At 52.3% G+C, this 27076-nt stretch overlaps 14 protein-coding genes across 14 annotated transcripts; 7 read left to right on the top strand and 7 right to left on the bottom strand.

Moving 5' to 3' along the window:
• Window positions 1–490: 490 nt before the first annotated feature.
• On the top strand, window positions 491–1724 carry BD324DRAFT_606901 (Rtr1/RPAP2 family-domain-containing protein; the record flags this gene model as incomplete). The annotated part of the gene is made up of 2 exons (XM_022014036.1): window positions 491–748; window positions 819–1724. 2 exons carry the CDS (start codon window positions 491–493, stop codon window positions 1722–1724), a joined length of 1164 nt encoding a protein of 387 aa, XP_021873365.1.
• Window positions 1725–2721: 997 nt separating this feature from the next.
• On the top strand, window positions 2722–4006 carry BD324DRAFT_614230 (VPS4-associated protein 1). Its single transcript, XM_022014575.1, has 5 exons — window positions 2722–2806; window positions 2877–2989; window positions 3084–3089; window positions 3154–3521; window positions 3577–4006. Exons 1-5 carry the CDS (start codon window positions 2756–2758, stop codon window positions 3606–3608), a joined length of 570 nt encoding a protein of 189 aa, XP_021873364.1. The 5' UTR covers window positions 2722–2755; the 3' UTR covers window positions 3609–4006.
• Window positions 4007–4057: 51 nt separating this feature from the next.
• On the top strand, window positions 4058–6033 carry BD324DRAFT_648218 (amidase signature domain-containing protein; the record flags this gene model as incomplete). Its single annotated transcript, XM_022017804.1, has 8 exons — window positions 4058–4451; window positions 4494–4601; window positions 4653–4809; window positions 4861–4963; window positions 5032–5361; window positions 5412–5546; window positions 5601–5862; window positions 5906–6033. 8 exons carry the CDS (start codon window positions 4058–4060, stop codon window positions 6031–6033), a joined length of 1617 nt encoding a protein of 538 aa, XP_021873363.1.
• On the bottom strand, window positions 5870–7786 carry BD324DRAFT_666509 (farnesyltranstransferase). The gene is made up of 8 exons (XM_022018918.1): window positions 7428–7786; window positions 7216–7370; window positions 6962–7149; window positions 6799–6900; window positions 6698–6758; window positions 6558–6636; window positions 6399–6501; window positions 5870–6346 (listed from the first exon to the last, which is right to left on the bottom strand). The coding sequence occupies exons 1-8, from the start codon at window positions 7488–7490 to the stop codon at window positions 6132–6134; spliced, it is 966 nt and encodes a 321-aa protein (XP_021873362.1). The 5' UTR covers window positions 7491–7786; the 3' UTR covers window positions 5870–6131.
• BD324DRAFT_614216 (hypothetical protein) lies at window positions 7707–10083 on the bottom strand. Its single transcript, XM_022014574.1, has 5 exons — window positions 9650–10083; window positions 9493–9588; window positions 9060–9449; window positions 8802–9004; window positions 7707–8754 (listed from the first exon to the last, which is right to left on the bottom strand). The coding sequence occupies exons 1-5, from the start codon at window positions 9882–9884 to the stop codon at window positions 7804–7806; spliced, it is 1875 nt and encodes a 624-aa protein (XP_021873361.1). The 5' UTR covers window positions 9885–10083; the 3' UTR covers window positions 7707–7803.
• Window position 10084: 1 nt separating this feature from the next.
• Window positions 10085–11287, top strand: BD324DRAFT_586539 (SURF1 family-domain-containing protein). The gene is made up of 4 exons (XM_022013744.1): window positions 10085–10485; window positions 10544–10971; window positions 11022–11124; window positions 11179–11287. The coding sequence occupies exons 1-4, from the start codon at window positions 10133–10135 to the stop codon at window positions 11276–11278; spliced, it is 984 nt and encodes a 327-aa protein (XP_021873360.1). The 5' UTR covers window positions 10085–10132; the 3' UTR covers window positions 11279–11287.
• BD324DRAFT_678693 (hypothetical protein) lies at window positions 11288–12577 on the bottom strand. The gene is made up of 2 exons (XM_022019008.1): window positions 11896–12577; window positions 11288–11852 (listed from the first exon to the last, which is right to left on the bottom strand). The coding sequence occupies exons 1-2, from the start codon at window positions 12540–12542 to the stop codon at window positions 11396–11398; spliced, it is 1104 nt and encodes a 367-aa protein (XP_021873359.1). The 5' UTR covers window positions 12543–12577; the 3' UTR covers window positions 11288–11395.
• Window positions 12578–12828: 251 nt separating this feature from the next.
• BD324DRAFT_221233 (beta-lactamase/transpeptidase-like protein) lies at window positions 12829–14678 on the top strand. Its single transcript, XM_022012212.1, has 5 exons — window positions 12829–13113; window positions 13156–13193; window positions 13235–13418; window positions 13477–14228; window positions 14284–14678. Exons 1-5 carry the CDS (start codon window positions 12918–12920, stop codon window positions 14401–14403), a joined length of 1290 nt encoding a protein of 429 aa, XP_021873358.1. The 5' UTR covers window positions 12829–12917; the 3' UTR covers window positions 14404–14678.
• BD324DRAFT_575517 (hypothetical protein) lies at window positions 14525–15834 on the bottom strand (the record flags this gene model as incomplete). Its single annotated transcript, XM_022013133.1, is given in 7 exon segments — window positions 14525–14595; window positions 14633–14867; window positions 14911–15076; window positions 15088–15207; window positions 15266–15404; window positions 15444–15555; window positions 15601–15834. 7 exon segments carry the CDS (start codon window positions 15832–15834, stop codon window positions 14525–14527), a joined length of 1077 nt encoding a protein of 358 aa, XP_021873357.1.
• Window positions 15835–17076: 1242 nt separating this feature from the next.
• On the top strand, window positions 17077–18394 carry BD324DRAFT_614198 (translocation protein Sec62-domain-containing protein). The gene is made up of 6 exons (XM_022014573.1): window positions 17077–17160; window positions 17220–17226; window positions 17321–17423; window positions 17465–17576; window positions 17635–18007; window positions 18055–18394. Exons 1-6 carry the CDS (start codon window positions 17120–17122, stop codon window positions 18355–18357), a joined length of 939 nt encoding a protein of 312 aa, XP_021873356.1. The 5' UTR covers window positions 17077–17119; the 3' UTR covers window positions 18358–18394.
• Window positions 18395–20160, bottom strand: BD324DRAFT_614191 (hypothetical protein). Its single transcript, XM_022014572.1, has 8 exons — window positions 19978–20160; window positions 19908–19923; window positions 19783–19845; window positions 19159–19732; window positions 18987–19106; window positions 18650–18937; window positions 18512–18595; window positions 18395–18470 (listed from the first exon to the last, which is right to left on the bottom strand). The coding sequence occupies exons 1-8, from the start codon at window positions 20006–20008 to the stop codon at window positions 18444–18446; spliced, it is 1203 nt and encodes a 400-aa protein (XP_021873355.1). The 5' UTR covers window positions 20009–20160; the 3' UTR covers window positions 18395–18443.
• Window positions 20161–20557: 397 nt separating this feature from the next.
• BD324DRAFT_614189 (hypothetical protein) lies at window positions 20558–21092 on the top strand. Its single transcript, XM_022014571.1, has one exon. The coding sequence runs from the start codon at window positions 20808–20810 to the stop codon at window positions 21051–21053; it is 246 nt and encodes an 81-aa protein (XP_021873354.1). The 5' UTR covers window positions 20558–20807; the 3' UTR covers window positions 21054–21092.
• A 270-nt stretch (window positions 21093–21362) lies between these two features.
• On the bottom strand, window positions 21363–24116 carry BD324DRAFT_640838 (putative alpha-xylosidase; the record flags this gene model as incomplete). The annotated part of the gene is made up of 9 exons (XM_022017375.1): window positions 21363–22463; window positions 22513–22629; window positions 22671–22931; window positions 22985–23150; window positions 23191–23241; window positions 23279–23369; window positions 23414–23618; window positions 23661–23779; window positions 23825–24116. 9 exons carry the CDS (start codon window positions 24114–24116, stop codon window positions 21363–21365), a joined length of 2403 nt encoding a protein of 800 aa, XP_021873353.1.
• Window positions 24117–24780: 664 nt separating this feature from the next.
• BD324DRAFT_614187 (ASST-domain-containing protein) lies at window positions 24781–26806 on the bottom strand. The gene is made up of 7 exons (XM_022014570.1): window positions 26429–26806; window positions 26352–26388; window positions 26165–26309; window positions 26018–26124; window positions 25775–25977; window positions 25546–25728; window positions 24781–25494 (listed from the first exon to the last, which is right to left on the bottom strand). Exons 1-7 carry the CDS (start codon window positions 26617–26619, stop codon window positions 24873–24875), a joined length of 1488 nt encoding a protein of 495 aa, XP_021873352.1. The 5' UTR covers window positions 26620–26806; the 3' UTR covers window positions 24781–24872.
• Window positions 26807–27076: the final 270 nt, after the last annotated feature.

The raw sequence follows: 27076 nt of genomic DNA, 5'->3' as shown, positions 1-27076 counted from the left end.
GTAGAAAGTTGAGAAATACGGCTGAGCCATGAGTGATTCGGTGAGTGTATAGGTGCAGAGGGTCTTTTGGCATGGACTAGCGAAGGCTCGCTTGGCAGATACATCGTAGCATCATCCGGAGCTCTATCAGGTCGAAGTGGATAAGATGGTGGGACCGGCTGAGTCGGGAACAGGGTTAGAACGCTTGTGGTTGCCCACGTCCTATTCCCTTTTGTGAATGGTCAGGGCGGTAGCACGCCAGCACACATAAAGTCTCGAGCAAGCAGCCTTTTGGAAAGAGCCTCTATCCAGATCGGTACCTATGCCCGCGAGCTCGTGTGCTGCCCTCATGAATACATGCTGTTGATGGTCGAACAAAGGTCAAAGTAAGAGATCAACGATATGGCGCATATTTTTCGACCGGCAAGAGTTTGATCCGCTCGACCTCACCACTTCAATCATCATCCCTTGGCAACTAACTTCCTCCCGGAGGAGAGTCACTGCGACCGCGATGGCCTCATTGGACTCTGATAAATCAGGCGAATCGTCACGTAGGCCGGTACCTACTCGAACCCTCGACAACCCTTCACGCCTGACAGTCGCTCAGCGCCTAGGACCTAGGGGAACAGCTGCCGAAGAATCCAGCTCGACCGACGCTGATACGTTGGCGCATAGCTTGTTAAACCGAGTGAAGATCACGAAGAAGGGGGAGAGATGGTCTGATAAGCTGATGGAGGAGGCAGTGGACATCAAAACATTCAAGAAGGCAGTGAGTCAGGATGACATCTCACAAGATACCTACCATTATTATCATTGTTGACACCACTCTTCCGGCTCAGTGCGGATATCTTACACCTCGACAATACCTAGACGTACTTCACGAACGACATCTCAATGGACTTTGCTCGTATCCCACATGCTCAAATGCCCCTTTACACCCATACACTTCTCACCGCCGATTCAAAATATCGACCTCGAATCGAACCATCCGTGAAAAGCAAGGCAATGAAGAAGAGGGTTATTGCAGTGACAAATGTAGACTTCGAAGTGGATGGGTCGAGCAGAAGCTCTCTGAAGTCAATGTGTGGGATCGAGCGGGCAAAGTTGGAGTCATAGAGCTCTTGGAAGATCTAGAAGATCAGAATTCGACAACGGCACAGCGGACGAAGCAAGCTCCGCCGATATGTGCTGGGCAACCTCAAGCAAGTCCAACCCGATCGTATGAAGCTGCGCAGCCTACCGAGCCCATACAGCCCTGGAAGGAGCGTATACAAACTGTGGCCCTCAATTCGTCGACCTCATCGTCACCGTCGAGTATTGCCGATATGATATCGAGCCTTACGATCATTGAACGTCCATCGCAGAGCATCTCGTCAGCCCCTACAGATTGTCCACCCACGACCAACGGACCCCTGAGCAAGTCTAAGCCTACCCCGCCAGGTGCATCACTGCCAACCTCAGAGGTAGAGGTGTCGGACCCCGATCCACTGACACACACGTCTCGCCGAAACACATCTTCACTCGTATCTACCCCTGGCAACCTCACCTCCTCAGTGCTATCTGCTTCTCGGCAGATGGGCCCCATACCTCAGCTAGACCCAGACTCCGAGGACGAAGAAGTCGAACAAGGAGACTGGGGCGAATCAGAGATGGGTCTCGATTGGGGAGACGAGACGGATGAGATGAAGGCTTTATTCGAAGAAGCTCGTAAGGCACGGGATCTCCTCGTCGAAGCAGAGGCATAGGTCGTAGCGTGACAAATGGGACGGCTGGTACGCCGCAAACCCCACTGCATTCCTGCAAATCACCATACACATTGCCCAGAACGCCACCACGCTGTCAACTCCTGTGACATCGCCACTCTGTGCTTGGAGGTGAAGGTTTCGCTCTCAATATACCTCAACTCGCTCAATCTCGACGACTCCTCCATCATGTTTCGCTCCGAACGGCCGTAGATTCCGGATGACATTCCACCAAGCATGTCCTTCATCCGCTGCGTTCAGACATGCCTGCTCCCCTGTCTGCGTGGTCGGACCAACAACTGTGGCAAAAGCGACGACCGCGGAGTAAGGTCAACAGGGACTCAAAGATCCCGTGGACGAGCAGGCTGCCAGTGAGATCATCGTGAGTCGAGAGAGCTTCCTCGTCCATGGCGTGAGCCTGACTAAATCTGACAGGAGGTCCCCGTTCAGCTATGAAAGAGCCCTGACGTTCGTTTCAAGCTAGAAGCGAGAGCTCCACTCGAAAGCTCCGAGAACTGTGCATCGACAGAATGGTCTCTGCCGGAGCTATACGCCGGCGCTTGAGCCATCGAGCGCCTGCACTATGCGGCGGCTCGGACAGCGGAGTGCACCCGGAGTTCGCTGCCCAGAGTGGTCCAGCAGATTCGCTACGACCCTTTTCGTGCCTTGCATCGGCTACCCCTCGTGAGCATGCCTCAGCTATTGCGACAAGGCTGGCCGCTACATAGATAGTTTGCGAGGAAGGGTTCAAATCCTGCTCTCATTTGGTAGATTTGGCAGAGAGGTGCTGAATCGAAAACCCAGTGCTGAAGATCTCGTCTCAACCTGACTTGTATGGAGAGATCTGAGCAGTCAGTCCTCGTGATGATTCCTGTCAATGCATCTTTGGCCAGCATGTGCCGGTTCGTCGACGATAACCTCAGACTGAATGTGAGAGATCTGCCTGGCTATTCAGAGTGTCATATTCTCATCTGAGCCCGTCCACATTGACGCGTCATTTCGACGTCACCACCATTCACCATTTGACATCTACCATGGCGTCTTCGAGCACCTCGACTCCACTCCAGAACATATACTATGAGAGGGTGAGAGAGGTGCAACTTGCGTCCAGCAGCAGCCTTAGGCAGGCAATATACTGATGCATTTTGTGGTCAGAAAGTTGCAACGGCTCGTCCGTGCTATATCTGTAAACGGCCGACGGAAACTGTTCTGGCAACGTTGAAGACGGAAGACTTTCTGTACACATGTGATGGTCATCTATCGGATCCGTGAGTGTCTGGCGTTCTCGTTCCCCTCTTGTCGGGACCAGACACATATTCAGAGAGCAGAGCAGAACATGATTGCTGATCATCGAGTCCGTAGAGGTTTGTAAGTCTTCAAGCTTGTTCTCTTCTCTCGCATGGATTGACCGTCTCCCCTCAACATCGATCAGCGCTTCTCCCATCGCTCCTCCTCCTTCTAACTCTGGCCCCTCACCCGAAGACATACGCAAAGTCATTGCAGACTACCACGCTCGAGAAGCGAAGAAGGCATCTCCGACAGAGAAAGACGCAAAGGAGAGCCCGCAAGGATCAAAGAACGACACTGAGGGGAAAGACAAGTCGAAGTCCGTCAATCCGGGTGCAGAAAAGAGTCCAGCTCACAGTGTGGACTTGAGCAACATGTCGAATCTACCCGTATCGACAGCATCGCCCCCGTCCACACATCGAAAATACGCTCTACATAGGCAGATCTTCGATATGAGGAGGGCAGAGATTAAACGGAAAGAACAGGGTGTCAAGGCAAAGGAGGTCTCCAAAGGTTAGACACACTACATTACAGATCCACATCTGTCCTCAGCTGACTGTGATCACAGGTCTACCTCAAGTTCCAAGAGGCGCTTTCTAGCGTCTTTGAACTATTCCAGAAAAATGCGGGATCTTTCTGGTCTAGAACTCGAGTCCACCAATGTCATCCGACTCCAGACGTCTGTACATGACTTCAGCCTGCTCGCCAGGACAGAGTGTGCAGGCACAGAGCCATTCAACAAAGATGGTGACATTGCCCTGGCGATGTCATGTCGGCAGCCCTACGCACAAGCTGCAGTTCGGGTCAAAGTCTAGTCCCTGTAGATCTCGCTCGTCAACCACCAATCAGTCCTACTCTCTATGTGTTCTCCCTGTTCTCATAGACTTGTCTCGTGGCCCCCGACAAGCATGCAAGCAGTGAGATTCCAAAGATGCAGCAACCGGTAGTCTTCTTATTGCGCCCTCGTTCCGAGATCCGCTCGTGATTATCCCCAGGTGACATACACTGTAGTCATTGAATCTCGAACATTACTTTCAACAGCTGAAGTCATGTCATCAGACTGGCAAGCACAAGCACAAGCTTTTAAGGACAGGCTGAAATCAAGCATACCTCTAGAATGCCAGATCCCCTCCCACCTCCTTCCTCTTCCACCCGATTGTTCACGAATAACCACATCCTGCGGTCTCTTTAGTACATTCGAATTGGAGATCTTAGCTTTAGATGCGACAGAGCTCAGGGATCGTCTGGCATCGAGACAATACAAAGCCCTTGAAGTCGCTAGCGTCTATTGCAAAGCAGCGGCCGTCGCTCATCAAGCCACCAATTGCTTGATGGCATTCTTTCCAGATGTAGCGATGGAAAGAGCACGTTGGCTCGACGAAGAGCTTGCGAGGACAGGAGAAACGGTAGGACCTCTGCACGGCCTACCTGTATCCTTGAAAGGTGAGACCACTCATGAAGGACCCATAATGATGGTTATGCTAGACATCGTATCTGTGACCGGACAGCAGAACACCATGGGCATCTTGTCCACAGTGAAGACAATGGATTTCGATGCCGCAATCACGAGTGCTTTACGAGACTGTGGTGCGGGTGAGGCTCTTCATTGTGCTCGACTCAGAATGTACGCTGAACGCGCTGCAGTGTTCTTTGCGAAGACAACTTGCCCACAGACGGTGATGCATCTCGAGACGCATAGTTTCCTGGGACCTACTCTGAACCCTTTCAAGACCTCTCATACTGCCGGCGGAAGCAGTGGGGGCGAGAGCGCACTATTGGCTCTGAGAGCTAGTTCGATAGGGTCGGTATCCTCTCTCTTTCTCTTGATGGCGAAGCCTGACATCTGAGCCAGAGTTGGGACAGATATTGGCGGCAGTATACGCGGACCAGCCGCTCTATGCGGTATCTACGGGTTCAAACCTACATTAGGTCGGCTGCCATTGAGCGGTGTGATCGTGAGTAAGAGATCGATCTCAACCTTTCTTCACCCGCAATACTGACCCAAACTTTCTCACCCAAAAAGAGTCCGATGAGTGGACAGTCCTCTATCATAGGGACCAATGGACCCATAGCAAGATCGGCGAGAGATCTTGACTTATTTATGAGCGCTGCGCTGGGTACTGAGCCTTGGAACATCGACCATTCCTGTATCAAGATGCCTTGGAAGCTGGACGACGTTACATTCATTGGTGGTCCCCAGCCCAAAGTCGGAGTGATGAGACATGATGGCGTTGTCATGCCACAACCTCCCATGCGACGAGCTCTACAAGTTGTCGTTGACAAGTTGCAAGCGGCCCATGTCACAATCGTCGAAGTAGCTCCTTTCGACTGTAAGGAAAGCTGGGAGATCGCCGTTAGTGCTCACGAAGTACTGGATGGTCATTGAACTGACCATAGTCTTAGCGTAGAGCCTATTTCACTGACGGAGGAAAGCGGGTTCGAGAAGCCATCAAAGCCAGCGGAGAGCCAATTCTGCCATTGACCCAGTGGATATTGGATCAAGGTGCAGGAGAACTCTCAGCCACAGATGTTATCGATGTGAGTCGGGACGGAACCTCCTGTCGCGTTGCGGATTCACTCACCGTCGTGCAGCTCAATAATCGACGAACTGCCCATCAGGCAGCTTACCATAAATGGTTTGCATCGCTCCAGATAGACGTACTGCTTTGTCCTCCGGCTCCTGGTCCGGCGCCAAAGCTGGGGACATCAAAGTACTGGGGATACACGAGCATGTTCAACGTTCTCGATGTCCCTGCTGGCGTCTTCCCCGCTGGCTTGTACGTTGATGCCTCTGACGTTAGGGAGGGGAGGACGGAATTCTGGGGCGCGTCAGATCGACAGGCCTGGGAAGCATGTGAGTTGCAACCTCTATCTCAGTAAGGCTGACACGGGTCCAGATAGTCCAGAGGCATTTGCTGGTCTCCCTCTCGGTCTGCAAGTCGTCGGTCGAAAGTGGGAGGACGAAAAGGTCGTCAGAGCCATCCTGATCATCGATCAAATCGTGCATGCAAGTGGTGTGCGATAGAGGTACAGTATGGGGATCTAGACAGAATGTTGTAATAAACGTGTAGATTCGATCCTTCAAGAGGTCGTGCAGCAGGAGTATTATAGAATTGTGACCCATTATGTGTCCAGGCTTTCGTCCGTCGGGAGATGTAGAGCCTCGACAATCGCTTCAAGCCGCTTGTTGCCTCCAAGACTTGCAATCTCATCGACGATTTGCTGGTGGATTGTACGTAGGACCTGAAGAGTGTAGGCAAAAGATCGAGTCTGGTTTCGAAGGTAATCGACGGTATGCTGTTTCAACGATACGGAATTGGTCCGTTTCTGTAGCACGTCTGAAACCATTGTCAGTGAAGAGGCGCGAGGCTTCATGTGGGGAAGACTTGCTGAGAATCTGTCGGTTTGACGTATCTGCCCGGACACCATGTACCACGGGGAAGGAGAATTTGCCCTCTGTCAAATCCTCACAGAAACCCTTGTTCTCGGTGTACTGATGACGTGTCAGCGATCCCGTCCAGTAGCCAGTCTGTATGCTTGCTTGCTTACCTGAGTAGACTGCAAATTCATGTAATCGTCTCTGATCTGGAAGTAGACCGAGATAAGATTGACCAACGGGACGTAGTCGCTGCACGATTTTTTTGGTCAGCTCGAGAGTCGGCGAAATCGATGTGAAGACAGAGACTCACACGTTGGATGCTGATCTTGCCATCATGAGCTTAACCGCTATCCTGAAGAGCCCGCCGGTCTCTGAAGGCATGAGCTTAACGAACTATGCTGAGTGACTCACTTCCAAGCACCATATGTACATATTCTTCCTCTGTTGGACAAGTGAGACTATCTCGCCAAAAGAGATCCATGCCTTGTCCGCGATGCAAGTCAAGAAGCTCATCTGGTATCCGTCAGCTACCCAAGCTCTCGTTTGTAAAGCCTCTTCCGATCCATTTACTCACCAGTCACAGCGGCCATGAGGTCCGTCTCTTTTTCCTTTCCCTTGACGGATCCATTGAGCTTGATAAGTTCCTGCATGGCCAAGAAGTAGATGTAATTGGCAGTATTGATAGTCTGAGGTACGCCATAGATCTGATGAGCGACTGGGACTCCTCGTCGCAGCTCAGAATTGTCCTCCACATCGTCCATTCTGTTTTCATCTCGCATGTCAGATTATTGTTTTCCGCATGCGAGAAGAGCCTTCTGGGTGACTCACAGGAGCGAGGCGTTGTGCAACATTCTCACGACAGTCGTGATGACTTTGAGGTCTTGCTCCGGCACACGTAGCCAAGCATTGAAAGCATCGATCAACTTGGTCCTCACTTCTTTGCCTGGATTGGCAGATATGTACGTATACGGCTCGCACAGGACCTCAACGGCTAAGAGTCAGTCTCACGCCAATCACACATATGGAATGGGAGAACTCACCTGTTCCTGAGCTTGCGACCACTTGGGCGTCTGTAACGCATGTCGCAGATTGGAGTAGTCCATCTTGGGAGCTCAAGAGTACCAAGACGTTAGAATGTTACAGGATGTATGTCAATCCCAAAAGATTTTCGATGACGAAGTTCCCGCCGCCGACGTCCACCCGGTTCCGGCAACTGAAACCGTAAACAATGTGGGTGGTGGTGGTGGTGGCAGGGTGGCGGACGACGGCGACGGCGACGGCTACGGCGACGCGAGAGGTGTATATGATGACATCCACAAGAGCCATATCATGGATGCATCGCGGGTTCCGATCATTATAGAGCTACATCAGACCAGTAGATAGGTCCCCTGATTATATAGTGAATGCCTGAACATTTCAGGCGCTTACAACCCACCATCCCCGCCCCTCTTGTCGAAGCTTCCCCTTGGTCACTCCAAGAGCGATGGCGTCCTTGATGACCCATTCTCTCACTCGTTCCCATCGTCCATCCGTTCCACATCTCTGAAGAGTTCCTACAATCTCCTCTAGGAACATCCCATGTCCTCGTCTTGGATCCGTCTTTTTCAAAAACAGCTTTTTACGCGCCATCTGCTCATTCTGTACGATACCGATCACGAGGGGTAAGATGAGCTCTGGAGGTGTCGGTAGGTAACCGTAAGAATGAACTCGTTTGCGCTTGACCGGAACGTCGTCATCGGACATGTCGGAGGCAGACGGATCCTGCAGGGATACTTGGACCACTTGTCCGTCTTCAGCGGCAGATCGAATGACCCAAGATGCCAATCGAAGCATCTTGCTCTGCCTTTCTTCCTCAGTCAATTTCCAATCTTTTGCCCCTCTACCTCGACGTAGCCGCTCCCGCTCTACTTCGAGATCACGAGGTCGAGCTTGCCCGTCTCGTAGCCGTATGCGACGTCGTTTCTCCTCCCGTCTGGTCTCACTGTCCACTACCAGGCGAGCGAGTTCACCTAGGTGTGGCACTTTGAGGAGTGCCTCCAAGGTGAACGACGCGATGGACGATGTATGCTTGGCCCGACTCAGGGACATCGGCTCTCTCTTCACAGACCCCTCAAGAATTTCGGCCGGCGTAGCGGAAAGATTGTCCCTTGTACTCGATTGGAAAGCTCGATCTGACCGGCCCTTGCCTTTATCCAGCCGAGTCGTTCGCAGATCGCGATATTCTGGGAATGTCGCAGACACGCTGGCTTGGAGATCCGCGCATTCATAGAGCGATGACAGCAGTTCTTGATTCACATAGTCAAGAAGGTATTGTCGGAACGTGGATTCAGTCAACTGGGAAGGGCGCAACTTTGATGGGTCTCGGAGCTGAGAGCAAGTCAGCATGACACTCGAGCGAGAATAAAGAGCTCCACCTTGAAGTCGACTTCATCTTCCGCCAGATCGCCAATTTCGCTGGATGCGTCTAAGCTATCCGAGCGATCCGGGATTTTGACCGGTGAGGACGGCATAGTGGGCAAGGGTACGGCGGGGATCTCGAAGTGCCTCGTGTACGTAGTCGCCCAAAGTTCAGCGCACATCTGCGCATGGTCATACTGCTCGTCCGGGTCAACCACAGCTGTGGACCCTGTCAGCATGCAAGCATGTGAAGCCTCAATTCGCAGTAGACGTACATAGACTTCCTCCTAATCCTTCTGCAACCACGACTTGCCGGATCCGCTCAAGACAAAGATCGGCCCTCTTCCTCTGCTTTTCCTCAACTCTCCCAATGATTCGTACAGTATCCCCTACACGGACGTCCACTTGCTCAAACGTCGGCGTTCGATGCTTGGCGAAGCTCAACTTGTCGGCGTACTTGATCTCCTCTAAAGCAGCAGCTTTACGCAAAGCCTTCCTGTCCTTCTTCGGCATGAAAAACTTGCTGCCGCTCGTTTCAGTCTCGTTCATCGCAGCGGCGGAGGGATCACGTCGGTGGGTCATCGTGTGAGCGGAGTGCTCTGCCTTCTCCAGCTCCCTGAATCTCAAGATCAACGGCAAGACGTGTTTACCATCCCCGTCGTCCACTGAACGTTAAAGGTCAGAGTATGTTGACAAGATCAGACTCACAAGTCACAATCATGTATGACTCTTTGTAGTCCACGCCAGCTACCCATGCAACTATCTCGACCATCCTACAGGGCCATTGTCCATGCAAAAATACATCTGAGTTCATTGAGAATGATGAGCCATCGAGACACCGGGGGGCCGTTATCGGTTGACTCACCTCGGATGGTATATGACTCGGGGTCCACTTCAGAAGGGACCAAAGTCTGCATTGCGTACATGTCTGCGATTGTGCATTTGGTGATCGCATGAGGACGTTGTACCCATGCTTGCAGCTGCCCGTGAGATGGTAGCGTGAGGCGATGACATGACGAAGAAGAAGAAGAAGAAGAAGAGGGTGCCGCGAAATGTATTGTTTGTGTTGGAATGGTCATGGTGGATGTCACAGTGGTCATGGCGACCGGCTTTCTCACGAGCGCATGCACGGGATTGACCCCATCCGCCTCATCCCTGAAACGCTCTACTGCTCGCTCTCAGTGTCCTCTCGATCATGCTGGCAATGAAAAGCTGTCATGGGCGGCGGTGTGGTGTAGAGTGCAAATGTCAACATGACGGGGTGCCATGGGTTTGCCGAAACTCGGTCGAATATCAGTCACCTCGATGATCATCATCTTCACCTTTATTGCCTTGAGATACTATCAACATGGCCAGCAGCTCTTCAAGTGCTCTCATAAGGAGCTGTAGGCAGTTCAGATCACTACCGAGTCCGTCATCGAGCTCGTCCTTCACATTCTCGGCTCGCCCACTCCGATCCCCCAGACCATCCCCGACTCCCATCCAGCTATCATTCAGACGTTGCTATGCCGCCTCGCCCTTCCCCACAGCTAGCGAGAAGAAGCTATTCCGACCCATCAACGTACTCGTCATGCTCGTGCCGTTTGTTACATTCGGTCTGGGAGTCTGGCAAGTCAAGCGTTTGAGATGGAAGCTGGATCTCATCGATGACATTCAGAGGAATATAGAAAAGGATCCATTGGTTCTACCACCAAACATCAAGTGCGACTATAATTTCACTCACACACAGAGCTCATCTTCTTACTGACACTGCCCGTAGCCTCTCCGCTTTGCCCGATTTCGCATTCCGTCGTGTGCTACTCAAAGGCAAATTTGAAGGTCCACCCCTATTCATGGGTCCAGCAGTTGAGCAAGGTATACCAGGATGGAACATTGTCTTGCCCTTCTCTCGATCCTCGACCGGGGGATCAACGATTCTCGTCAATCGAGGCTTCCTGACAGAGGCCAAAGTCAAAGCTATCAAAGATGGGACAGATCGACCGCCGGGTATCAAGGAAGATGGACAATCTGAAGAAGTCGTCTTGCAAGGGATGCTCACCAAGAAATGGGACGAAGGGAGAGGTCGATGGACGCCAGAGAACAACCCAGAGGGAAATCAGTGGTTCTGGAAGGATATCATCAGCATGGCTTCTTGGGTCTCAAAGGAGAATAGAAAGGTTGAGCCTGTGTTTGTCGACGTCCTAGACGGTGAGTGGGAACAGGACATGGTCGCAAAACACCGTTCACACCGGCCTCAGATGGCAAGAGTCCCCTGACATATATGATGGCGCAAGGCGAGCCAATTGGTCGGCCGCCGACGGTTGAGATCCGAAATCAGCACGCAACGTATGCTGTCATCTGGTAGGCTGCTCGTTTCCTCGTTTTCGGAGCTATACTGACCTCGCGGATCTTCAGGTTCACTCTCTCCGTCAGTACAGCAGCGATGACGGTCTATCTCCTGAGAACCAGGGGACGAAGTGCTCTCAAGAGTCGACCGTCAATGAGGAGAATATGAGCCAGTGATGGCGACAAACTATGATGCATGCTAACTTGTACGTGACGGAAACCTCTTTCAGATCGGTAACGGGACCGCTGGATTGACTGAACTTTGCAAGACTGACTCAACTTCACTTTACGTCCTCTGACCGACTTTCTTGCCCCATTCGATCCATCCGCTTTCAAAGTCCGACATTATACCTTTTCCCCAGAATGCATCGCCAGTCTCTTTGCAGTGGATCGGGGGATTCGGATGCCCATCACGACCAGTCCACCAGAATAACCAGCTCGGCGCAAGAGAACCCTCCTTCGAGTCGATGAGACCGACGGCCCACGCTCCGATAAAGTCCCTGTCCGCATCAAAGTAGAGGACTGTCGCTCCGCAGGTGGAACAGAAGTATCTCGCGATGCCTTTTGAAGATTCGTATCGAGTGCAACCGGGCAAATCAGTCTTGGTTGTCATTTTGGTTTCAGCGGGCAGAAGAGGGGCGTCTTTGCTGGTCGCTGTGTGGATGTCCACGAATGGAATTTGAACCCATGGATGAGCGGGGAGGCAAGATCCAGTAGCGCCTCGACAGTCTTTGCATGCGCACCTGAGCAGTACTCAGCAGCTTCAACCAATCCTGATTCACTCACCAGCTCGCCATGTATCGCTGAGGAATTCCCGCTTCAGTCTTTGGCGGAAGATACCACCAGCATGGTTTGGGTAGTGGGAGTTCCGGATTCGGTCGAGACACATGCACGTCAAAGCCTCCGCATCTGCAATGCAGATTGAGGTATTCACTGTCGTCTCTTCCTGCTTCTGCAGGGGCCTTCCATTCAGCTTCACAACCGACATAGCTCTTCAGCGGTTTGCCATTGACTTGAGTCCAGAAAGCAGCTGCTCCACCGTCAATAGTCTCGTCTGCGAAACTGAATCCGTGAATATCGATCAGGCACTTGTCGTTCAATTCCATCTTGTCGAAACATCCCAGCATCCAGCCTCCACCTTTGAATTCTTGGTCCGGCCCGACAGTCTGGATGAAGACCTTGGATCCGCATTGTCCGCAGTAGAAGGAGCTCACAGTGTTTCCAGTCCCAGGCTGGGTGTCGTATCGCTTGAGAGAGGATTTGGTGACGAGCTCAGAGTCTGATGCGGAGGCGGGGAACGGAAAGAGACCCAGTTGACCAGTTCGTCGACGACACGAGTCGCAGCAGCAGAATGTGTCTTCGTGTGGGATATCTGTGGTGATCTCCAGGTCATGCTTGAATGCTCCGCAGTGACACGCTACCTTGACAGACATCCTGGAGATGAGCTCGTAGATCTGAGATAGATATGTATTCGGACTTGTAGCGCGCTGTCGTGTCGTGTGTGCGGGTGATCCGGTCATCCGGCCCGAAAATCTTACGTAAGTGAGTGGGGGAGCACTGTAGTTGTCGTTCCAGATCATCAAGTGGCCTACTCCTGCTGGTCGACGAACAAGTGTGAGTCGTATGCATCGCCAAATGCGACAGATCTGAATGGGGCCTGCATTAAGCCACCCCCCATCGACCATTGGTTGAGTTCTGGATCGGTTTGACATTCCGCGGAATATCCGGCCCGGACGGAAGTTGCCAAGCCGGGATTCATTAGGATGGACAGTGGGAGACCGTTGGTACTGTGCTGACGAGACTACATCATGACTCACCAGACTTCAAGGCTCTCAGAGTCCTCAAAGCAGAGGCTTGATGAATTACTGCAAGACAAGATACACCAAGGCACACTCCCTTGCATCTTTTGGGCGGCTACCAATGCCCAAGAGACCATATATGAGAATCAAGCTGGACTGAGGATTATGGGTGATGAGACGTCGGGACAGGTGACGCCAGAGACGAGTGGGTTCGATCATCCGTGATGCTCCTGACTGTCGAGCACAGCCCTCGAATTGTACTCTATGACCAAATTTGTCGTAGCTGTAGGTATATCCTCACATGGTCTCGCTGACGCTCGGTTCAGCTTGCGGTCCTTCAATTGGTGGATGCTGGACAGCTGAACTTGGACGATGAGGACATCGTTTACCGTATCCTACCAGAGCTTGGAGATCAGAAAGTTCTGCAGGGCTACGACGAGAATGATGATGCTATACTGTTGCCTCAAGCCGCTCGCATAACACCCAGAATGCTGCTAAATCACACGGCGGGTAGGTCGAGCGAGGCACACACAAAGATGCAGAATCTAGGCTGATCTCTTCCCGTCAGGCTGCACTACCCCTCAACGTAATGCAATGCTCGCCAAGTGGTATGCAAAGCAGGGACACCAAGCTCCTGACGGTTTGTCGACGAAAGCCTCCGTTCGTTCTCTCATCGCTCCCCTCCTACACCAACCTGGATCGACGTGGATGTACAGCTCGGGTACAGATTGGCTAAGTATCCTCATTCATCGCATGACTGGTCTCACACTCGAAGAATACTTCAGGAACCAAATCTTTGACCTTGTGCCCGGTAAGATGCCAGATACGACCTTTTACCCCCGACCCGACATCGTTGAGCGAAAAGCGGCCATCTACCTTCGTCTGGATAATGGTGACCTGAAGAAGTATCCAAATTTTTCCAATGATCGTCCAAACACCGTGGAGACGGTCAGTAAAGAGTTTCTAGCTGGATCAGGCGGATTGTTCGGTACCACTCGGGACTTTTTGGCCCTTTGTCGAGCTGTTTTACAGTGCGACCCAAGCAACCTATCTCCTCCTGCTCGACCTCTGATATCGCCCGCATCCTTCAAGTTGCTATTCGCACCGTCCTTGACAACAGACTCGGCAAAGGCTGAGGCAGTCAAGTATTATCGCTGGGAAGGTCGTTGGTCCCCGGATCCAACGGTGGAGAATATGACCCATTCTCTTGGTCTGGCCGTCAACCTCTGTGACAGTGATCATGGACGGCGCGCTGGATCAGGTGGCTGGTACGGTATGGCGAGGACACACTTTTGGATCGACCCTGCGTCGGGTCTTGCAGTGAGCTCGACGGCTTCATGCTACTGTAGTCTGTCAACTCATGGTGTGATCTTAGGCTGTCTGCAGTACCCAAGTCATCGGACCGGAGCCGGACCCATGGAATGGGGTCTTTAACGCTTTTGAGAGAACTCTCTATAGTGAACTCGAATCGAACGGTGAAGCGACATTGGAGTGAATGACGCGGATCCATTGGGATCATTGCACTTCATTCATGCTCAGAGACTCGACCACAGAGGGGTTTGGGACAGTGTCCGGTGTGCACAAATCGCTTACTTCAAGGCTCCATGCTGACAATTCTACGCCTTGATTGCGCCGATCTTCTTCATCTGTTCAATGGTGTCCTTGATCATCTCATCGACGGTCGTATCTTACAGGGTCAGCTTGCTGACAGCAGACTGACTTACATTTGATGCCCAACTCGCGCTCGGCCTTGCTTCCATCCAGCTTAAATGCACCATCCTTCGAGGGAGTGTTGTCCGGTTCTCCGACAGGGATGATACCGGCTTTAGCGAGATCTGGGTATAACTCCCGGGCTCTGTTGGCCAGGGCTTGGGGAGCAAAGGCACCGTTGCAAATGGCAAAACGACCGTTGGCATGCTTTGTCACGATTTCAAACAAGGCCTGGGCGACATTGCGCACCTAGATATGGGCCTCAATACGGTTCTCTTCCTCTACTACTCACATCTCCCCACAAGGGGAAATCTGTCGGTTCGAGCTTGGCGTCTTTACCAGCTGCAAAGAATGAGTACAGCATCGACGTCGAGACGTCGGCTTTGGACAGATCGTCCCCTTCGGCGCAGTGAATGGCGGGGCCAAGGATGACCATGGGGTGTTGAGCGAGAGTCAAGCTGTACTGTACTCACAAGGGGGACAGACAGTTCCAAGAGAGTGCTTGTTTCCAATCTTCTTTTCCGTTGCAAAGGCTGCCTCCTCGGCGAGCTTCTTGGAAGTAACATACCAGATTTGAGGGGCAGCATCGCTGACAAGTCCAACTTCAGCTGGGATGCCGGAGGAGAACGCTGATTCGCCGTTCTTACCCTTTAAAGTTTGCGGCAAACTCATCAGTGTTAGGACACCAGTCCTCCTCTGTATAGACCCTGCCGGCTTGCTCCGTTGCGGGTTTGGAGAAATCGCCGATGGAAGCGAATGAAGATACCACGGCGATAGACTTGACAGCTGGGACCATTACCATCTGCACTCCGACTCGGCACTCACAAGGCACATCGGCAGCTTGTTCAATGATCCTTGTGGTTCCCTTCACGGCGGGTTCTCGATAGTCTTCCCATTTTTTTCCGTTGAAATGCCAAGGCGAGGCACAGTGAGCGACCTAGACAGGGGATATGAGGGACAGATTGGCATATCGACAACTCACGCCGTCGACACCCTTGAGGGCTTCAGAAAAGTCTCCTTCGATCAAATCCTCCAGAATGACAAGCTCGACTTTGCCTTGATCGACATATTCCTTGAGCACAGGCAGTGACTTGACTTTCTCCGCCTTTTCTTTCGACCTGACGGTTCCTCGAACACTCCAGCCGTTGGAGAGGAATATCACAGCCGTGTGGACAGCTACGAAGCCATTGAGGCCAGTAATGAGAACGGTTGGCATGGTGATAGAGCTTGAAATGAGATGAGGATGCTTGTCAACTTGAGATGATGGAGCTTGTTACAGATACAGAAAGATGAGTCTGACCGAAGGGCTTTCGTCTCGATCTGGCGGCATACTTACGCCGTCAAACCACGCTGCTCGTCATGTGGGTCTGGTTGAATTTCCGTATTTTCCGGCGAATGACGTTTTTTGATCGATCCCATGTAATGCAAAGCCGTCGGTCATGAGAACTGCGCGTGGACTCGTCACTTGTGACTGTGACTGCGATGAGCGGCAGTCTATCTGAGGCATCGTCGAAATCGACATGTCTGTACAAATGGTCTAGCTGAGATTTGTACAATTGATACAGACGGTTATAATAACATGTGCCGCCTTCAGGCACCGTTTCCGGGTTCCACGGGAAACTCTCGGCGCAGACTATGCGGAACTTTGATCTGTTGGCTTGAAAGAAACAAAGATCGACCATGCCTTGTACGGAACCCGATAAGCTGTATAGATTTATTCAGAGAGGAACCTGCATGCAAAGGGGGAACCTCGTATCCACATCCAAACCACGTCACCAGTAATCACCCATGGCATCCGCTTCAGACCTCTGCATGTAGTCCTCTTTTCTGCTGACGCCGTTATAGGAGATGATGATGACCTGGTCTATGCCTGTGTCGGAGATCACTTTGCTCGTCGTAGTGACTGACAGTCAATCTGATACGGTACGGTATTCCACATCGGCGCTGATGTGACATTGGGCAGTCCAGGACGCCCTCTCTCAGCGTGAAAGCCCCAGGAACGCACGTCACGATCATGGGCTGCTCACAGGTAAGCTATCCGTCAATCTCAAGGCTATCCGTCAATCTCAAGGGAGAGTTGTAGATCGCTACAGTCTGGTGCTCGATGCAAACGTAGCTGCTCAAGGCCTAGGACGAGTCATCCAAGCACTACGTTTTCTGACTCTGGACCTCGGTGTCGGGTAGGCCCGCTTCTCGGGTGAGTTCCCTGGTCGTCATCTACTCGGTCTCAGAGGATGTACCTATCTCTTTGCAGCTGGAGCTTTGATCTGATCTCTAGCTAGATGGAGGCTCGTCCACCTCAACGTCTCTGCGAGGCGCCGCGCGCCCATTAGGCCATGCCTAGGCTACTTGATCTCGTATGCAGGTTATCCCCGCCGCCACAAGCTTTAAGGCTGATGCCACGTGACGAGCAATTAATTGGGAGATCATTCCAGCATCAGTGACTCTTCTGTCAACATAGACTTGCTTCGGTAGCCATTGAGGATCATTGGAGAACGAAGATGCAAGGGCCAGCGGATGCTACACCAGTCTTTGAGGCTCAGTGAGTGGTTTCCGATCAAGGAATCCTTCTAGCATCTGTGCTCATGGCTGCACTTACAGAAAACGGGTACGTGTCTTTCACTCATGCCAGTCGTCAATTCGCCGAGAGCCTTCTTCTACACGAAGCTGTGAACTGGTCTGACTCATGTTCGTGTGACCAGGCACCGGCAGAACTCAAGGCCGTTGCTGAATTCCTGCGGGGCAAGAATGGCCCCAAGGTCCGTCGTGGAATCTTGAATGGCAAACGAGTGGAATACTTCAAAGGTGAGTCGGGTCGCCAGAAAGCCGTGCTGACTCGTCTTCAGGTAGCACAGCGATAAGAACACTCACCGGACCAGCATACCAAAAGTCGAAGAAGGTTCCTGAAGTCAAAGATGAAGAGGCGGCTAAAGCACTTCTGCTGAAGGTCTTACCACAGTGAGCCAGCTTTCCCCTTCGGCTCAAAACCACAGCTGACTTCGCTTCATTTCACCAGCGCATTCTTTCTGCGAGTCGACAGGCCCACACTCGACCCTCCTCCACCCGCTGGGACCCCCAAGACACTCGCTCTAGCACCTTCCCAATCAGTCGATGAGAAAGGCTACTACGCTTGGTTCTACGACGGCTCACCCTTATATACCATCCTCGGTGGAGTCGCCATGGTCGCCGTCATGTTAGCTGGAGTCATGTTCCCGTTGTGGCCCATCAAACTTCGCATCGGTGCTTGGTACTTGTCCATGGGTCTTTTTGGTCTCGTCGGAGCTTTTATCGTCCTGGCGATTGTTCGACTGATATTCTGGTGTATCACTGTGATCACCATGAAGAGAGCCATCTGGATCTTTCCAAATCTATTTGAGGATGTCGGCTTTGTGAGTTGGCCCGCTTCAACTCTGTGCTGTCAGCTCACATCTCACAGGTCGACTCGTTCATCCCCGGATGGGCTTACGACGAACCCAAGACGAAGAAAAGGAGATTGGTCAAGAAGTCGGAGAAGAAGGGCTCAAAGGGATCGAATCAAGTCAAAGTCTCGATCGCCAATGGAGTCGATGCCTTTTCCAATGGTGGTGCAAATGCTCAAACAGCATCCGATGCTACGCCTGCCGTCCCAGATGCTGTATCCCTGCCTTCTGCCGTCGAGACCCAGAGCACTGGCGTCTCAACACCCTCGAGCGGACTGAAACACCGACAAACAACCGTGGAAGATGCCGAGGAGGACTGAATGCATGTGACATGACCAGATGATGCATGGAATGTATACATTTATTTTGTTTCTTTCTGGGGGATTGACGCCTGCCCCTACTGTCCCTAAGCGGTACCGAGGAACTGCTGGCGCTGATAGCATATGAGTTACACAAGTCCAGCAGAACACTTACTAGCTGCCTGATGGATTCTCTTTGTGTTAGATCCACGGCGTTGATTTGCTCGGGAGTCAGAGTCAGGACCTGCATCAGCATATCCTGAGCGGGTTTAAAATTTCAGCATTGAGCTCGAGAATCATGGCTGTAGCTCACTCGTTGGTCCGCCGGCAACGTCGCAAGCTGTGCCTGTACAGCGGGCGATAGGGCAGGCGTAGCAGCTGGTGGGGGCGCACCGTAACCACCTGGTGGTCCAGGAGGAGGTGCACCGTACGCTGGCTGCGGAGGCGGATAACTTTGGTGGTGTTGAGGAGGAGGAGGGAAGGATGGTTGTGCCGGAGGACCAGGTGGAGGATAAGACGGGTAGCTGGATTGTTGTGGTGGTGGAGGATACTGTGATTGAGGGGGTGGTGCAGCAGCAGCAGGCGGTAGGGGTGTGATGCGCTGAACTGCATTTAGCTGTATCTACGGATGGAGACCTCGTTTGACCTACTTGGAGGACAGCTGGATCAACAATGTTCATGAGAAGCATGGCCTGAAATAAGGCATACGCCAGTTGTGGGCTACTCATGAGCATTTGTCTAGCTTTGTCCGGTTGAGTCGTTACGAGTGTCTGAATGAAAGAGAGTGGATCAGCAAAATACTTTGTAGATCCTGTGACCCACCTTCATGCCCATCATAACATCCTGCATTTGTCCAGGTTGGATACCTGCCAGAGTCTTACTGATGACATCGGTAGCCTTCTGTCCAGGTGGAACATCACGTCCTTGAGGTATCAGATGGAGATCAATAGGTGGTCCCCCAGCTCCAGCTCCTGCTCCAGGTCCGGGTCCAGATCCGGGTCCACCTGGTCCCCCATATCCGTAATCATCCTCCATCGGTCTGCGACCGTACCCGCCGCCTGGCGGTCCACCACCACCACCACCACCTCCCCCTCCTTGCGCTGGTGAGAAATCTCTATCACCTCCGCTCCGCCTTCCTCCGACTCCTGCTCCTCCTGCTCCAGGTCCACCCCGAATAACACCCCCTCCCGGTGGACCACTATCACCTCCTCCTCCTCCTGGCCCGCCTACACGACGTCTCGGTCCAGGTTCTTCTGTGGATAGCTCCACACGGAGATTCCGTCCATTCACAGGCACTTCATGTAAGTTTCTAACGGCTGAGAAGGCCGTCGCTTCGTCTGTATACTGAACAAAGGCGTATCCCTTGCTTCTGCCCGTCTGTGGATCGAACTTGATTCTATGAAGCGTGATGAGCTTAGAGACGACGGTGCAAGGGTGCAAACTCACTCAACGTTGGCGACTGGGCCGACCTCTGAGAAGACATTGGCTAGCTGCTCTTCGGAAACGTCACTACGAACCAGCGGTCAGTCGGGTGGAACCAGAGACTCAACGCTGGAAATTGCGGGACACACTAGGGGATGTTGGCGACTGCGGGCGGAGCATCAGCGTCGATTCACAGGACCTTGGAGCGACTTGACATACCAAAGACGGTCCTCGATGCATTTGGAGGCATTGTATTCTGGCCAGCAATCGGCCAACGAGACTGAGGAAAGGCAAATTGGAACGAGGTCAAACGATGAAGAAATCAATTCAAATTCCCGATTGCCTCGAGGTCGGTCTCGCATCCTTTTGTCATCTCCACTTTATGAAGTCTTGATGTATGAAGACATAGCCCGCAGTGTCCTCCTGTATCTGACACCAGTCCGGAAATGTCAATCATCGCACTCGAGTCCAAACCAGATCTTAGTCTAAAGCTCAATCACGCCTCTCCGATGCATTTTCGCCTACCCTTCAGAAACGCTCCGCCCTAGTCAGCGTGTCGTGCACACCGAGCCAGGCTTTAGTCCTTGCTTGACGTATCAGCAATGCCGCACACGTTTCCATTACCGGGATGCTGCACCTCAAGATTTCTATCGTTTCAACACTCCACCTCCACTATCCACCACCGACTGACCCTTTGATGCTCCCGAAACACTTACTCACTCCAATGTGTGGACCACCTTTGACCAAGTGGCCAATACACTGTGTGCGACAAATCTACAAGAGCATATAAGGCGCAGAAGGAGCTCTGGATGCCCCCTTATTTAAGCTGATCCAGCTAGACTGGTCGACGAGGGTATCGCTCACAGTGCTCTGACCCTGATCCTGACATCTTCGCTCATCAATATATCCCTACCTGTACTGATTTGCCGCCATGCCGATGGTATACACATCTACAGAAGTCTCTGGTGAGTGCAGAACGGTCTGTGCTTTGCTCATCCTTTTGAGATGTCGCCACAGGCGTGATTCATAGTACCCTCGATGAATGGCGGATGGAGCTCAACCTCCGAATGGCCGAGCTCGAGCAAGCCAAGTTGTTCGCGATTGAAGATATGGAGTATGGCGGAGCGGCAGGTACGGCGGATCAGACTCCTCTCCAAGACGCCGTCAATCACGCCAACGAACAGGTTGCAAGGTTGAGAAATGAGGCGAGAAAGAGACAGGAGGGGACCGTTCCCCTTTGCGTGAGGATCTCTGGTTCCCAGCAGCCAACACCGACCACCATGAGTCCTATCTGATGCGGCGAGCTGTATGATGTACGTGAGCAGAAAAAGAGTTGTAGCCTTGTCCCCTTGTCCTGTTTCAATGTATACATCCAGTGTGGAGCCTTATGCGATGCAGTCTCGATCATTGGAGGTCACAGGGATTGGCAAGCAGGTTGGGAAGGGGCTTAGTGCGACGAGGCAAGTCTGATCACGCAAATCTACTCGAGAAAGGCTGAACAATGCTCATGGAAGGATGAATGTCTACCATGGGCTGCGCTATAGTACACAACGTCTCTTAAGATCCCCCTCGTCGATCGTCACGGACCCGCTTCGCCCCCTGTATCACATTCTCGAGTCTGCGAGGAGAATCTCGAACACTGCCTGCTTGAGGGCGTCATCACAAGGGATAGCGTCGACGTTGCTGATCAAGACGTTGAGAGTGACTTTGCCAGCAGTTTGGACGACTTCCCACAGATTGTGCTTCATGACGTTGTCCATCTGTGAAGCGTCAATGACTCGGAAGAGTTGGTCGGTGACGCCACGTTTGTCGAGCTGCGGTTGTGCCTCGCCGAGGTCAACCGTCGTGCTTTGACTCGCGCTCAAAACGCCGAGATCGATGAGCCATCCATGAGGATCAGCCGTTTGCACCGGGTTGGACACCTGGACTGGCAGAGGCTGACCACCACTAGTAGCCTTGACTTTGGACGGGTCTGGCGTGTAGGCTAAAAGTCTGACGGACCAATGTCTTTCCGCAACGAGCGCATGGCTAGAAGGGCCGATGACGAGTTGACCTTTCTCGTGAGAATAGGTGATCAATGTCTTGGAAAAATCGATACGATCGATACTTTCTCCGCTTCCATCGTCTTCAACCAGTTCAAATTGACCATCAGCACCGATGACGAGGAGGATCTCCAACTTGGCAGGCAGTGGACAACCGTTCTCCAGATTGTCACTCGCGTCCAGAGGGACAATCGCACCTTCCTTGGCCAGGACGGGAATCTTGTCAAGCGGTCGATGGAACGAGATCGTTCGATCGCCATCGTACACAGTTGAAGTAAAGAGATCGACGTGTCGACCAGGAGGAACCCAAGCAGGCGTCACCGCAAAGGTGGTATCCTTGTTACGGGGCGTGGTGACGGGTGCCACAAGAAGCTGAGTGCCGAATTTGAACGTGTTTCGATACTTGTACGCCATCTCTGTATGAGGATTGTCGTAGTACATGGGCTCAACAAGTGAATGTCCCTCGATGGCACTGCGGGTAGCCATAGTGTACAAGTAAGGTACCAGCCTGTGTCGGAATCTTAGGGCTCTCGTGGCGGCATCTCGGGTCTCCGCGTTGTATCGCCACGGTTCTCGGGCGTAAAAGATTCCAGTGGAACAGTGAAGACGGAGGATAGGTGACCACAGTCCGACTTGTACCCAACGCGCGTAGAGTTCTTCGTCCTGACAGAGCGAAGTCAGATCAGACGCAGAAGAACCCGTGACGACTCACCTTGTAGCCTTGATGATGTCCCCCGACGTCGTGACTCCACCAGCCGAAACCGACGTTCGGGGCTGTGGCAGTAAACTCGGGTTGGTATTTGAGAGAATCCCAGGTGATGACGGTATCCTGAGGGGACAATGTAAGCTCGACCACTGCCTGTTACTCACTCCTGAGAACCCAATGGGATAACGTTGTCCTCCAGGACCGATGTATCTTGAAAATCCCATAGGTCTATTGCCCTCCTTGACGTGGTCCAAAAAGTGGAAATGGGTCAACATGAACAAGGGATCGGCCCCAGCCAATTTGCTGATCTCCCCCTGTTGCCAATCTGGCCAGAAGAAGTCGACTCCATCCTTCTCCAGAGAACGGTGGAGAATGTTGAAATAGCAGTCGAGAAATTTGGGGTCAGTAGGGTCGAATGAGATGGTCTAGACAGCATGATCAGCACGAAGCGTGTCGCATGCCACGTCTTTTCACTCACATGCCCAGCTGTGGGATCTCGGCCCAGAGCCTTGCACATGTCTGGGTAGATCGCTTCGTACGCTCTGATACCATCTGAGGGATGGGTGTTCAAGGTCGTCTTGAGAGCCCGATCATGCAGCTGCTTGAGGAACTTGACATGATCAGGGAACAGTTTCCTGTTCCAGCTGAAAGCATCAGCAGTGATCCCTCAGGGGGCGCTCTCACGTCCACCCAGTCCATCCAGTGCCGTACTTCTCATCCACCTCCACGACGTGCCTTGATAATCAGATCAGGCCAGCTGTTGATAACTCACCAGTCCATGTCAATGACGGCCACCGACAGAGGTATCTTCTCGTCCTTGAATCGGTCCATCAAGCCAATGTATTCGTCTTGGGAGTATGGATCTTTATGGGATCAGCCAAGTCACGCCGCACTTGATGCGACTCACAGTATCGCGACCACCAATTGCCAAGGCACCATCGAGGCAAGATGGGACAATGCCCTGAGACGTCGTAGAATGCCTTGAGAGCTTGATGATAGTCCTTGCCATACGCAAACAGGTACAGGTCTTTGGTGCCTTGCTCTCGAGTCGCAATCCAGCCTTTGGAGGTGAACAACATGGACTCGGTATCGTCGAGAACGGCCATACCATCCTGGCGTAGGTCAGTGACACCTGCTACGCGCGCATGCTTTACCTTGGACAATACTCCGTCCCACAGAGCCGTTCGGCCGTCGACAAAGTCTAGGGTCCTCGTTGTCCCTCCAAGATTCTCCAACTTTTGACCATACCTCCAGATAATGTTGTAGTATCTGGCTGGGGAACTGTTAAAAGGAAGGAGCTCTCGGAACAATGACTCACCGTTCGCCCGGAGCGTCACGGACAGACCTGAAGGTGAGAATGCCTTGCGATCATACTCAATGTAAACTCTATCGGTGATGATTTCAATCTGATTGTCACGTTCGACCACTTCAAACTTGGGAGTGGGTAGATCCCTGTTGACAGCAAAAGTTGATGCTCGGTCCTCGAACTGACCAGTCTCTGACCATTCGAATCGAATCAAGCCGTCAAGGAGCACGGTGATACGCCATTTATCACCTTGCACGATGGAGGACGAAGGGGCAACAGGTTGATGTTTGATTGTCTCCTTCATGGCCAGTGCCGGGGAAGGCACCCCGTGTTGGATAACAGCTTGCGATAGGGACATCTTGGTAGGAATCTGATCGTTCGGCAGTTTAGAGACGATTCCGAGGGGGATGTTGAGCTTGTGCACTCATTTTAGTTCAACATATATAGGTTCATCATGAGATTAGGGGAGAAGACAATCGTTGCCGATGCACGAATGGAGAGTCAATTATTCTCACGGAGCGAGTGAAATCAATGAATGGAGAGGATGTGTTTGAGACCTCGGATTTTGTGGATTGACCTTTGAGAACAATGAGTTGATGTGACACCTAACTGCTGGAGAGAGTCTATGCAGCGTCGTTCCCCTCCTTGATGCTCGAAACCGGTTCACAAGACGGATGGACACCGGACCATGGATACTTCCAACGTCGAGGCAGCTCTTCCTGGACACACACCTCATACATGTCACATGGGATCATGGGAATAGAACACGGCGCAGAGGGACTGATGGACGTTATGGTCATCAAGAACGAAGAGGCTGGCCCCCTTCACATTTGCATGATCATTCATTCGACAACCAACGCCGAAGATTTCCAAAATGGTTGGTTCAAACCGGGCAAAAGCGGGCCGGCCGGAGCATTTCATTAGGGAGATGTCCGAGAGAGGATGATCAGAGCAGTCGTGAGGCTGAGCGTGTCAAACATCATGCATGAATCCGTGTGTGGGTGTGTGTGTGTGTGCGCGACAAATCGTTATATATGCAATGTCCATACGAGAAGCTCTATCAGAGGACCGCTGCTGATCCCATGATCATGCCTACAACAAGTACGCCGAATGTCAAGCCAGAACGAGTCCATGCAGACAAGAATGATCGTTTGGAGGCCGCTCCGGTCTTCGTACTAGACGAAGAGGAAGACGGAGAAACAGATGAAGTTTGAGATGGTGATTGACTGACGACAGAGCTGGACTCGGAAGATGTTGCTGGGGATCTGGTGGTTCCGTCAGTCGACATGAAGTCGGTGTAGCCAAGCGTCTTGTTGGCACTGTTTGCCGCGACAATTTGAAAGTAATCGCTCTGAGCAGCAGAAGACATGGGCACGCTGAGCCAAGTCTCGAAACCAGTCTTGTTGGCTGTCTGGAGCCAGTTGAGCCCCTTTCCGTCGGTAGACGAAGAGTGGTAAAGGTGGTACATTTGTACCTCGGTCGCTCCGTTCCAGGAAACGTAAACGTCATAAGCGTTGGACGAAGAGTTGCTCTCGACAGAGATATTGGGACTCGTCGTTGGGTATGCTGTCCAGTTGGATCGGAAAGCACGGTAGGACTGAGTGGTACCTAGACCAAATTGGAATGACCAGAGCATGTTGCCCGAAGGGTCGTACTCGGAGACATAGGGTTGTTGTCCCCAGCTATAAATAAGCGTCGTCTGTGGAAATTCCGTTGATTCACTCGTGACTCACCCCATGAGCCAGTTTCCGTTGGGCTGCAGGATCATGGATCCCTGGCTGTCGGAAGTGGTGTAGTTGTAAGGGTAGGTCTCTAGAGCAAATGAGGCAGTCATGTTGGATTGATCAATATTCAAGAGGAGCCCTCGAGAAGAAGCGGCGTCCGACTCGAACGCGGTGGCGGCATTGTCAAAGATACTGGCATCGTGTGAGCGAGTGTCTATACGCCTTGAAGATGGCTCACCTCATCTGAGTATAGTCGGTACGCCATCTCGCATCGTGTTGCCATGAGAATGCCGTGTTATTACCCAAGGCAAACGAAGAGTTCTTGCCGTTCAACGTCCAGATGATATGTCCATCCGTCTTGTCGATCTTATAGATTGCGTGACAGTGTCTCGACGAGACGAGATAGTTGCCATCGCCGTCCTTGTCGATGGAGTTGATGTGCTGGACTCGTCAGTATGGCCTTTTGATGGAATCGACTCACGAAGTAGTCCCAAGCATTGCTCATGTCAGTTCCCGTCGTGCCAGGGTCGGCATAGCTCATACTGGGATCGACATGATCCAAAGAGCTCCAGTTGAAAATGCCCTTGCCTGGGGAACATGAGCATTAACTTCAGTGGCGACGACGTACCAGTCGCGATGTCAATCTCTTCGAATTGACCCTGAAGGATGGCGCCTCCAGCTGGATCATCCGTGACCACTCCATAGGACGAGAGATTGTAAGGCACCTTGTCGTAAACGGTGACGAGAGCCGTTCCATCGGGAGTGATGCTGAGCTGGAGAGAACGTCAGAAACAGATTCAAAGACGGTGGCTCACCTCGTGAAAGTCGGTCGGGGAACCAAGCGTTGAGTTGCTGATGCAATCAGCCTCGATCCATGTCTGTGTCCACTCACATCGTCGCCACCGTGTTGTACGCAGTATCCAAAACGAGATCGTACCCCATACCGTACCCTGACCCTTCGAATTGACCGGTCCACACGCCAATGACTTGGCTGCCATTGTAGGTGAATATGTTGTACGATAGCGTCTGACCAGAGATATTGGCACCTGACCATACGAGCTCTCCATACGGGTCAAAGATCATAGGACCCTCCTGCGCACTTGGTACAGAGTCAGTGCCTCGAGGTGCGATGATGATATAGCCTGGGAGAGGGTCTGTCTCGTAGAACTTGTTGAAATTCCATACTGGTCTGAAGGAGGGGTGTGAGTCAGTCGTGTCTACATATCGGCGAGGGAGATAGACCTCACGGTTGGATGTCAGACGAGTGATATGTCATCGATGGGTATTGTCCGAGCGCACCCGTTGCGTAGTCGTTGGAATTGTTATAGTACATGGCGGATACGACAGGTAAGAGACTGACCCAATGGTGTAGCCTGAGCATGGTGTATAGGATGAAGTAGAACCAGTCGTCTCAACAATCTGACATGACCGCACACCTCGCACACTCGTTGAAAGGAAGGGAAGTGGAGGTGAGAGGCAAAGGGAGGGGGTTTAGTGGGTTCTGTCGGTCGGGCTTGGGGGGTCTTTTGTTCACCCAAAA

This window comes from Kockovaella imperatae (assembly GCF_002102565.1).
Source record: "Kockovaella imperatae strain NRRL Y-17943 chromosome Unknown BD324scaffold_2, whole genome shotgun sequence".
NCBI lineage: Eukaryota > Fungi > Basidiomycota > Tremellomycetes > Tremellales > Cuniculitremaceae > Kockovaella > Kockovaella imperatae.
The sequence above is the reverse complement of the archived record's forward strand: the minus strand, read 5'-3'. Positions and strand labels throughout refer to the sequence as shown.